Here is a 12,304-nt window from a genome sequence, read left to right on the forward strand (position 1 = left end):
AATCACAAACCAAGACTCAGGGAAATTGGTGGGATTTGGGCACTGACCTCAGTCTTTTTTTTTTTTTTTTTTTTTTTTAAGGCTCTATGATTTAATCCTCTCTAGTCCTTGAATGAAGGATGAGTTTAAATAGGGGGTAAATGATTTTCAGGTAGAAGAAGTGGGATGGAAAAGACCTGGATTGTGAAGATAGGTTCAAGGTACTCTTAGGAAATAACCAGAAGACTATATAGCCTCACTGTATAGCATTTACAAGAAGTAAAGAGGGTAAATGTTGAGTGAATCTGGTGGTTTCAGATGTCAGATGTGTGCTCTGTGCCCATCTTGGCTAAGAGTGAAACTCCCATTGGCATCTCTGTACCAGCTGCCCGCCCCCCCTCCCCATAACTGAACACAGACTGTGGGTTTGTATGTAGAGGGAGAAAAAGTCTCAGAAACTTACATTGGAACCTTGGAATTTTAGTACGCTGTGAATATTTGCTTGTACCTAAGACATTTCCATTAAAATTACCCTTGCTATCAACAACAGCATATGGTGTTTGTTTTTTTTTTTTTATCTGTTAGATGTTAATCGTTTTTAAGTCAAATTATGTATTTTCTTTAGAAAATTCACCAAGGTCAGAAGTTGCTGTGCATAAATGCTATCTGGTGATGTTTCCTCTTTCTTCTCCTTTGCTTCTTTGCCGTTAAAAACTTCTTTGGAAATCAGGAGAAATCCTGTTAGTTACTTTGGGTATTATAGACCAACCAGTGGGCAGGCTGCCACTGCTTGGATTTCTAAGAATTTCCATGATTCTGAGAGTCACGTTCACAATAAGAAGAGAAGCCAGGCAAAAGTACCCTGTAAGAGCTTGAAAAAGGCAGATTTGTTCAATCCCTGGAAGATGTGCTCAGCCCACCTCCTGCTGCCTCTTCACAGCCTGCTCCCTGTGGTTTGATTCATCCCAGGGCCAGTGGCTGCAAACCTCCCAGGGCCCCGGGCACGCTATGCTGTGAGATTAGTCACATTCCTCAATCAGTTTTCCACAGGATGTTATGGTATTTAGTAACTTGAGAAGAGTTTGGAACAATCTGTAAAATTGGAAAAAAAAGGCATGAATCCCCTTTAGGAGAGAGGGAGGCAGAAACTAGCATTCCCACAGGCAGCTTCATGCATTGCTTGGAAAAGAGCTGTTCCTGGGTGGCTCAGCAGTTGAGCGTCTGCCTTCGGCTCAGGGCGTGATCCTGGAGTCCCGGAACCGAGTCCAACATCAGGCTCCTGGCATGGAGCCTGCTTCTCCCTCTGCCTATGTTTCTGCCTTTCTCTCTGTGTCTCTCATGAATACATAAATAAAATCTTTAAAAAAATAAAAAAAAGAGCTGTTCTGGGCTGAAGGGTGCTGCTGCTAAAACAGGGGCCTTGGTTTGATGCCCACAGTTCTTTTTTTATTTCTTGATTGGACAATAGTTCTACACAATTTTTTAAAGAACATTCTTGTTCTTAATATAATAAATCCATCCCAATAATTGGAATAATATTCGAAGCTTGGCTGATTCAACAAAGCCACTATATCAGAAGGGTAAAGAGTGAAAGTTCCGGAATCAACTAGCCAGCTCTGCCACTAGCTATGAGAACTTTGTCTCGCTACTTAGTTTCTCAGCATCTCAATTTCCTCATCTGTATAATGGAGAAATAGGAGAACCTACTTAAAAAAGCTCTTACGAGCACTGAATGAGCTAATACTTGTGAAATACTACCAACGCTGCGTGGCATGTGGTAAGAAATCGTGACTTAGATCCAGATTTCTCCAGGTAGGACAGCCTAATGCATCTCAGGCTGGCTTCCTTTCTGTATCCATACAGAACAATATTAAAAAAAATACTTGTGAATTATAAAAGAGCCATTGGTCACATATTTATTATCCTGTAAGTTATTATTGTGGTCACATTCAAATTCATATTCTATGAGTTTATTATGTAAGTTAATACTAAATGAGTACTTGGTAAATGGTAAGTGCTATAGAAGTTCCTGAAATAATGTAAATTTAAATGTCTCTATGGGAGTGGGTCTAGTTTGCTGCATCCTTGAGAACTGGGACTTTTCCCTGGGAGATGTGATAGGCATGCTGGTACTGCAATCCATTCTGGGACAGGACCTTTGGAAAGCCCCAGATCACAGCTGCCCGAGTGTATATGAAGCACATAAGAATTTAATTTCTCTGTTATCAGGGAAGAGGTTTCCCTACAAGATCAAGGGTTATTAAAATTGGAAGAATTTCAGGGGGGGGAAAAAAAGAGGGTCAAGTCAAGGCAAAGAAAGAAAAGATAAAGGCTCTGAGAAGGAGAGGGAGGGAGAGTGGGAGTGAAGAGAGCAGAGCAAGGGATTTGGAGCTGGTGACAACCACAAAGACAGGGAACATCCCTGACCATCTTCCCAGTCTGTTAAGAACTAGGCCCCAGAAGTCATTATTCAGAACTTCGAACATCTGCTTAGAAGGAACAACTCTGATAATATACACACTTTGTATTAAGAGTCTGAGTCCAAGGGAATAGGCTCTAAATTTAAGTTTGAAATCTTTCCCAAGTTCTTGTTCAGAGTCTGACAAAGCTACTCCCTCACTACTATTTTCTGGTAGTTATAGAGTCTTCCCAGGTTCTCTGCTTCGAATCATAAATGGAGTTTACACAAATGATAGAAAAAATGACCTCCAAATCTTCTGATGCGGGGTTTCCATTCTTGTGGACTCTGCTTTTCTTCAACATCAGGAAACTGCAAAGATAGCTATTCTAAGCACTCAGCTTACTCCAGTGTGCAAAGATGCTTGTTCAGACAGTGAAGGAATCTTCAACTGTGGGGCCCCCTTTGCAGATGGGAGCTGGGTAGCAGCAGGAGTTAGTTAACAACCCAGGAAAAGAGCTCCTGGCATCTGAGTAGGAGCATACCTACCTCCACGGAAGCCACGGTCCCTGTCACCTACCATGGTATTGTCTCTCTCTGCCATGCCACCCTCCAATTTATAGTCAATTAGTGTTTTATGAGGCTATAAAACTGAGTAAAGGAGGTCACTATAATACATGCTATGCTTGAGTAGTAAATTCCGACAAAGCTAATGATACTTTCAAAAGTTTGGGTCATTTATTCTGAGATGATGCACCACCCTCCCTATTGTCTATGGGGGAAAAAACATTCTCTTTGAGTTCTCAAGGGATGCTCAGTCTGGGATGGTTTGGCAAGTAGCCTTGCTCACTCTCTCTTGCAGTGGACATTAACAAGTTTCTCTGAGCATCACAGTGATAGAGAGTGTCCACAAAACTAATTGGAAATGTCTGAGTTCGTCTGAAGCATGGTCAGTTCCATTAGGCCAGGGCCACCTTGTTACAAATCTTACAAACTTGGTGGGTTCTAGCAAAGCACAGATGGAAAATATCTTCCTCCCCTAAACTCCCTCTCATATCATCCTAGTCATTTGGGTCAAATCATCCCTCCACTCCTCACTTGCTGTGTGCCAGCTTCCTCTCCCATATAATAGAGAAAATGAGATCCCTGTGTCTAGCTTTGTGAGGAGTAAGTGAGCAGATACTCAGCAAATGGTCATTCCCTTCTTAGCCCTCCCTTCCACCTTCCCACCAGAAGAGGATTCTTTTCCGGCTCACTCTGATGCTAAAGTGCCATTTAAAAGGAGGCCTTACCCGTTTCCTGAGGTTCTTTCCATCATGCCACGTGTAGGAGGAGCCACTGGAGTACTCGCTGCAGGTGCTGGAAAGAGAAAGCTCACTGCTGCTGCAGCTGTTTCGAGGACAGAGATGACCAGGGATGACAACCCCCAAACCAGGGCATTTCAAAGCAGGGGCTCCTGATTTTGCAGTCAGCTGGCATTCCTTAAAAAAAAAAAAAAAAAAAAAAAAAAAAAAAGGCAGAGCAGCTCTGAGTGACACCTTTGCTTAGGGGACATCAGATACCAATTCAACATCATCATGAGTTAGAAGGGAAGGTAGCCTAATGGTTAGATGCACAGCTTTGGGGTCAGAGGCCAGGGGTCCCAATCTTGACTCTGCCTCTAACACAGTAGGAGGGAATATTTAATCCATATATTTTTAAAAAAGGGAACAATGACAATACTGTCCACCTTATGGGGTCACTGTATCAAGACACAACTGACAGTACTAAAGAATGAAGACAGAGTAGCATCTTTGGCTGTAGGGTTCAAGAAAATGAGCACTAGACTGGATGTCTAGTGACCTGGATCTCACATCGTCACTGGCATGAGATATTGAGTAAAGAACGCATTTAACTTCCATGGACCTTGAGGTCTTCCTTTGTAGGGTGGGGCAGTGTTCCAGATCACTCTCAAGGTCTCCTATGGCTCTGACAGCATCATTTCAACTCAGGAATCAAATGCCTAGGAAGCCATGTCCAGTGGAACACCAAAATGTGGAATCACAAGGTTCTGCTGTAAAGGTTATAGAACTTTTCATATCAGTTGGCTGTCCAAATGATAAACCTGTCACATTGACTAGATCTGGATTCTACGCAAAAGATCCAGGAGGTTAGAGGTCTAGGGGTCTGTAGAGGCACAGGAAACAAAGTCATAAACATCTCAGCACATCTTGACAGCCACCTTCTCAGCCCCTAATGTAACAGATGAAGCTCCAAGAGCTGGACAAGCTAAATGAATTTAGCATCCTGATCATGAGAATAAAGTCCCTCCTTATAGTCTCATTCCTCTCCCCTATCTATATAAAGCTTGTCTTAGAAACTCTTTGATGGGGAACCATCTGTCTTTGTGTCGTTTGCAGAATGGCAAAGCCTCTTACTTATGCAATTTGTTGACACTTTATGGGCACCTTTAGTACCTGAGTACTTATTATTGTTCTCCAAATGCAATTCCAAATACCCACTTGAAGAAGGAAAGATATGCTGTTCTGGGAGTGCCTGGGGGACATGCTAACCCCCCACATAAGTACAGAGGGTCTGTTTAATTTCCACTCTAATCTATATCCATAATGCTTCATAAGGTTAGATTTTTTGATATCAGGCATCTGCCTGCTATCAATACCTCATTTTTGCTGCAAAACAACCCCTTTAAGTGATCTAAAAATGCCAAGAAATTCTACTACTCTATTCCCCATCCCCCAGCAATTTGGCTCTAAATATCAGTGAAAGAAGAAACTTGTCTTAAAATTCAGCACTCAGCAATATCTATTGATTTATGACCTTGCTTCTTGCTGCATGTAACTTGGTTAAGGGGAGTTTGTATTTGTACCATAACAGATGTGGACAACTAGTGGTGCTGCACAGGAGCACCTGTCACTGACACTTGAGCCATGGCACATAGTTGGAAAAAAGTTTCAGAAGTGACACACCATGCTCCACTTCTACGTGTGAGCTTTCCACTTTCGCCATCCCCAAATCTCTCGACTATTTTGTTGTTTGATTAAAGCGAGGTGGCAGTTTTATTCAGGACTGCCTCTGCTCTGGGAGATAAGTCTGTTCTCCAGAAAGAGACTGTGACTATGTCCTGCAAGGCCTTCCAGATTGAAACTTTTCCAATAGCCCTTTTCACACTCTATGCAGCTTTTGGTTAAAGTCTGGACTCTACCTTTTTCCGAAGCACTGAAGCTTATGTGATTTCCCTCTCTCTTTCCCACCTGTTCCTTCCTATGACACCTATCAAGACAATATCTATTTTTGCAACTCAACTCAATTCCCAGGACTCTTTTTACAGATAAGCATCCAGGCCTGGTTGTTGCCCATGTCTATACCTCCTGTATGGATGTTGGATTTAGATGACAGTAAATTTGACCTCAGAGCTAGCAATGGAAGGAACTGCTGTTTCTGCCATGAGAGTGAACTTCAGATGCCCATATATGGTAGATGATACTTCTGGCAGGTGGGAAAGGCACATCAGTGTCATCATGTAGAGACAGTTGGGGTTCGGGGTGATAAGCAGAGAAGTGCAGGCTTCCCAGCCAAGCCAGGCTTCTCATACCTCAGTGTGCACATGCATCATCTGGGATCTTGTGCAATGCAGATTTCGATGCAGTAGTTCTGAGGCGGAATCTGAGTTGTAGTAGTTTTGGGGCATTCCTCAGTGCTCCGATGCTGTTGGTCCAGAACTCCGAGTAGAAAGCCCCCAGGGGAAGCTTTGAGAGAGGTCTACCTCCTATGTGGGTTACTTAGTAACAAGTTGTGTCACCTCACAGCCTGATCTGGACTGTGTGGAACAGGATGAAGGGAATGCTCTAAGCCTACCCAGATGGTCCAGAGCACCGGGGAGAGGATGTGTGTGTGTGTGTGTGCGTGTGTGTGTGTGTGTGTTGGGGCAATTACAGAATAATTCATTACAAAGAAGCAGGCCAGTACTCCTTACTGGGACATTCTGTCGTATTTCTCCCACCTTAGAAGAACAGTGTTTGAATTAAAAAGGGATCCAGAATCTCTGACACCATGGCTGCAATGTGAGCTCCTTTTTCCTGCAGTTTCCTTCATCAGCACATGATTATCAAGCGGGATTATCTTCTCCAATGAATAACTAACTGTTCTGTGGTTGAGTGCTTGAACTCTAAAGCCATTTATTAGGCTGAAATCCTGGCTCTCCTACTTGCTAATTCCTTGACCTTGGGAAAGTTACTTAACCCCTCCATGCCTCAGTTTCTTTCTTTATAAAAGAAGATGAGGAAAGCACCCACCACAAAGATCACTGTGAAATCTGAACAGCTCCTGGCATATAGTGATGTTTAGTAACATTTAGGTGTTGCTACTATTATTAATTTTTTTGTATACACATCTTTTTTTTTTAAAAATTTTACTTATTTATTCATGAGAGACAGAGAGAGAGAGAGAGAGAGAGAGAGAGAGAGAGATACAGGCAGAGGAAGAAGCAGGCCCCATGCAGGGAGCCTGATGTGGGACTTGATCCTGGGACTCCAGGATCACGCCCTGGACCGAAGGCAGGCGCTAACCGCTGAGCCACCCAGGGATTCCCCTGTATACACATCTTGACTCTCAAATGAAATCACAAGTTTACAGTCTCCCTAAGAGACCCCGCATTGTACTTCTTTCTATATAAGTGTCTGGCACCTTGCACACCAGAACTGGGCTGAGCAACAGCCAAAAGTGTTGGTGCATTTTGTTTCTGGGAATTACTGATGTGAGCTTCTAGAGAGACATGCTAGCAGATACCTCTCTGTTATCATTCCTCATCTCTGCCATGGTGTTCTGTGGCTGTGGCATAGTCCTAAGTTCAAAGAAGAATGGAAGACAGCCGAACAGCAGAGGTCTTGTTATTGCCCCAGTGTTGTTAGTGGGCACTGTGGTATCTGCATTTTATGGATTATGCCATGTAATCTTCACCACAATTTTCAGAAACAGGAAATATCATTATGCTCATTTTTCAGATGGGGAAACTGAGGCATGAGGCATTAAGATCTTGCCTCATAGAACAGATCTTGTACTATTGCCAGTACAACATTCCGATGTCAGGCCCAGGTCCTAGCCACTATGCTATAGCACCAAGTAAGGCCCTTGACAATAAGCAGAACTCCTGGATGTATCCTGGCCCAACTGGAAAGAGCTCTAATTAATAACAGATAGTGATTATTATTAAAATTACTCTTTTATATATAGTGGTTTCCGTTGTAATATTATCTTAATTGTGTGGCCCTCAGTGGCAGAGTACCCTCTGTTTGCGACATTCAAAGTGTATTTTTTTTTTTTCAAAATGTATTTTTCTCATTGTGTATTTTAGATTACTACCTTGGGTGACACGTGGGCTTTAAAATCCTTACTTACTGTGATAAACACAATAAAAACTCACAGTTTCAGTTAAAAAAAGGAGAGAGATGGGAGCCCTGGGTGGCTCAGCGGTTGAGCGTCTGCCTTCGGCTCAGAGCGTGATCCCAGTCCAGGGATCAAGTCCCGCATCAGGCTCCTTGAGAAAAGCCTGCTTCTCCCTCTGTCTATGTCTCTGCCTCTCTCTCTCTGTGTCTCTCATGAATAAGTAAATAAATAAAATCCTTAAAAAAAAAAAAAAAGGAGAGAGACAGAGAGAATGATGGCAGGAGTTTCTTGGATGAAAACTGCACACTTAAAAAAATTTCTGACCTTAAGGCCTTATGATAGATTGGATGTCATCAAGGTCTTCATGAATGTTTAAAGTGACAGCGTTCCACTGAAATTTAATTCCAATCAAAATTGAGAATATTTACCTTTGATACAGAATATCCTATCTACACTGATAAAATTATATAGTAAAATCAAAAGCCAATTATCCACAAATGTTCATCTGTCATTGTTTTAAGCCTAACGTTTTTCATTACATATTTATTTGGCTCTTGTATTTCCCAACTTACTCTCCTTATGTCAACGAGAGTTAAAAGCCACGCTGGTTAAAGTTTTGCCAAATAAGCACAAAGCTAACCCTAGCTAAAGAAAAAAAAATGTACATCCCATGAATTTTTAAAAGTTCATACATAATATATCATAAAAGTAGGATGAATAATATAGGACATGGGCTTTAATAAAAAGCTCCTTGACCATTTCTCAGAGACTTTGAGATGTAATCAATACCCAAAAAGGTATCTTGGGGACAAAGCCAAGATTTATGATATTTTTGCTGGGAGTGACACTTTCCGCTTACTCTATCAGCTGGGGGACATGATACTGAATTTCAGAGAACACAAGAAAGGGAGGTATTTTTATCTGCCTGACAATGCTTCAAGGATATGCTTTATGGTTCACTTGTGACATCATATTTGATGGAAGGAAAATAACCTAAACAAGCCATCTGAAGGCAAAAGGGAAACTCACATGCATCTCAACATCAGTTCGTGACTGCGTCAGACTTCGGCTTCTTTCCACATCTGAAAGCAAATCTCCAGATGAAAGATCTAAGATGCGTGAGTGAAGTTTCTAGGTAAAAACAAGCAGAAACATTGCATAGCAATGACTTAATTGTTTGTTTCAAAATCCTGCCTTGGACAGCTACATCTCAAAGGAGTTGACATTTCTAGATTAGATAATACATATCCTAACTCAAAAAAGTTTATTCTAGTTTATCAGCAACATATATATATATATATATATATATAGGCTTTAGTTTGCATATATACATATATATATATATGCAAACTAAAGCTTATAAATAATAATCACACTCTCACAATCTGTCAGTCTGTGCTGGAAAATAAGCAGTAGGAAAAAAATAAGTAGTAGGTGGAAAATAAATAGCAGGAAAAATGTGAATCATCCGATACACTTATTGGCTAATATGAAAATTAACTTTTGATATTCACATTAGGAAACAATCACCATGTTAACCTTATTACATTGAGCAGTGGTTAAAATCTGAGCAAATAATTATAAAAGTGACCTTATTTCTAAACAGCATTGATCTTGTGAAATCTTCCCTTGGACACATTTTAACTCAAAGTCATTAATGTCATCTGTTAGGAACAATTAATGTGAATAGAAAATAATTGCATCTGGGATCTGGGGACTTGGAGGATTTTGTGCATTAATATTCACATGCTATTTGATTATATACTCAATTCTTTATTTCAGCTTTGCTTGGGAGGCCTGCTAAACCAGGGATATTTCACTATATTAATCTTTATACTAATTACTAAGACTTTTCTGTGGACATTAAATTTGATCTGTTTAATTGCAAATACAATAAAACTCTTGATTTATGTCTAATGTTTCTGCTAGGCCGATGACATTTTAAAATGGTACTTGTAGCCTGGTTTGTCTTGGTTACAACTTTTGTGACTTCAGACACTAAAAAATCGAATTGGGTAAGTAAATAATGTGGCTAAGCGTACTTCCCTCACCTATGCAAAGTTTTTCTATTCCTTTTCCTCCCTGGAAAGGCCTTGCTGCATACTGATGCTGATCCAGGAAATGTTTCAGATTCTGTGCCACTAATTAATGTTAAGATCATCTTTGAGTACGGGGGGCAAGGGGGTGCTCATGGGTTGTTCTTTCCTCTTGGATGTTCCATGTTGTTGGCAGAGACCTTAAATTCCACCAAGATGAGGCACATTCACTGCGTTCTCCATTGGACTCCCCTCAGACTTGTGTGAGAGCCCTATGTACTTGGTTAGCAGCTGGCCACTGAACAAACACGCCTCCAGCAGCTGATGGAGGATGGAGGATGCTGAGCGCTAGGACTGTGCTGCATCCCCCTGCAGGAGCAAAGGCAATTTTTTTTTTTTTCTGCCAGGGCTCATCCTCCTCTTTCCCAATGAAGCTCTAAATCACTATTTGCTTTAGATCAATACTTGAGCTTCTCTCAATCTATGTTTGTTGAGCTACTTACACCCAAAACGGTCTAAATCCTAACCTGGTTGCCCGTTATTTGGGAAATTCTCATTTCTCCCACAGAGCTAAGACATCAATAGGTAACAAGAGCCAGGGTGTTGTTTCTGCATGATTTTTATAATCTTTACCTCAAGCTCCCTCTAGAAACTGAGTCTCCTGGGGGCAACAGTCATTTAATCCCTGGGACCTGTGACAGTGTGTCATACTCAGTGAGTAGCAAGTACCCTACTGATACTTGTTGTAGCCTATAAAGAAAAAGATATTTTTCCCACCCACACGTAGGTTTTAAAGCTTGAGAGCATGCCAAAAGAATGATAATGTTCTGAGACCTATACACTTATCAATATGCCAACAGTCCAAGAAGTTATAGGAAATGACATTCAAGAAGAGAAATGATGATTTTGAGTGGTATGTCATGTGATTTTAGGGAAGAGTCCTTCTAGATTAGACATCTGACGTAATTTGGTTCAAGGCTGCTCTTCACTCCTTATCAAATATATGATGTCATCCTTTGCTTTCTGCATGAATATAGGTATGTACAAACGCATCCTCCTAAATGATGTTATGTTTTAGTAGTTTATAAACAAATGCTCAGTTCTCCTGAGCTGAAGTCAGTAACACTGTGTGGGAAAGGGGACAGGTCAGGTCCTGGACAAGGGGCCAGATGACCTGGGTTCCAGCTCCATCTAAGGCACAAGTTTTACCAGATCTTGGGAATGTAACTGAATCCCTCTGTCTCAGATTCCTCGCTGGTTACAGAGGGATGGGAGTGGCTACTTAACCTACCCCACCGGTGGGGACAGGTGTCACCATCATCAGGAACAATAATAGATAAGGTAATATGATGAAATTCACAGAGCCTTACCTCAATTACTTGTCAAAACTCAGAGTTGGTGGCAGGTAATTTTCTGAATGTTAAAGTATGCATGAGTCCTCTGTTGTTACAGTTTCCACACATGTAAGGCAAATACAAATTAACTTGGAAAACAAAACCTATTTCTGTGTTAAGGCCATAGGCAAGAAAATGGTAGGTAAATATCACCCTTTGGCGCAACTTGCCTTAAATAACCATGAAAGCTCACGAGCCCAGAGACGTTCCACCTCTTTCTGTTGGTGGTGGTACACCTCTCATAATAAGAATGTTTATGAAAGGCTTATATTTTCACACTTATATGTGTGTATATTATATTATAATAAATATATTCTCACAGACACACACATATAGGGTGTGCAAGAGAATAAGCACATCGCCTTTCTGTAATGTTATTGCACTGTAATGTTATCTGCGCTTAATTAAGGGCTCGCTGCAACGTACGTAGAATGTATACATGGGGAATTCAATTAAAGCTGTCGTCAGCAAGAGTATGTGACAGGAGAATATGGTGACCTCTTGAAAGAGGTCTATGTGCTTGGAGTGAACAGTCTCAGTACATATTCATCTAGAGTTCATGTTCACAGCTAGTGTCCATCTGGATAACATCCCTCACCTGAAATAATTCAAACTTAGAATGTTCACCTAAAAAACTAGAGGGATCTTGGATTGAGACATGATGTCTTTAAAATGTTTTAGACATAAGAGGTAGCCAGATTATTCAGTACAGGTTTGAAATTGACCTCACTTCGCCTCGTAGATTATCCCCACACCTGAGATTACACTTGGTCTTAGAAATAGAGACTCCCGGCCTCACACATTTCCTAACCAGAGGTCAGTGAGATCTTTTTGCTCAAGTGCTCCCTTTGATGGTAAGTAACACTCTATCCTTCCGTTCCTGCCAGACTGGTTCCATGGTCTCAGGAATGAGCCCCTCTTATTTCTGAGCTGATGCTTTTGCCTATCTTTCCTGACATACCTTCCCTGCTCCTGTCCACCCACCTCAGACCTGCTCATCATTCAGGACTGCACTGAAGCCCTACCCATAGGACTGTCTGTCATCTCCGGGCCATACCGGCTTCCACATGTAGCCAGATGATATCGCTGGTCCATTTTGGTCCTGTACCTGGGGG

General features: G+C 41.4%; 1 protein-coding gene across 11 annotated transcripts in view; it reads right to left on the reverse strand.

Moving 5' to 3' along the window:
• Nucleotides 1-12,304, reverse strand: part of NCKAP5 (NCK associated protein 5) — a 973,837-nt gene that overhangs the window by 110,623 nt on the left and 850,910 nt on the right. For all 11 annotated transcript variants that reach the window (XM_038565025.1, XM_038565023.1, XM_038565024.1 and 8 more), the window contains 2 exons: nt 8,789-8,890; nt 3,670-3,858 (listed from right to left, as the gene is read on the reverse strand). In XM_038565025.1, coding sequence (XP_038420953.1) covers nt 3,670-3,858; nt 8,789-8,890 — 291 coding nt within the window. The remainder of the gene's footprint in view (nt 1-3,669; nt 3,859-8,788; nt 8,891-12,304) is intronic.

Source organism: Canis lupus, chromosome 19 (assembly GCF_011100685.1).
Source record: "Canis lupus familiaris isolate Mischka breed German Shepherd chromosome 19, alternate assembly UU_Cfam_GSD_1.0, whole genome shotgun sequence".
Taxonomy (NCBI): Eukaryota; Metazoa; Chordata; class Mammalia; order Carnivora; family Canidae; genus Canis; species Canis lupus.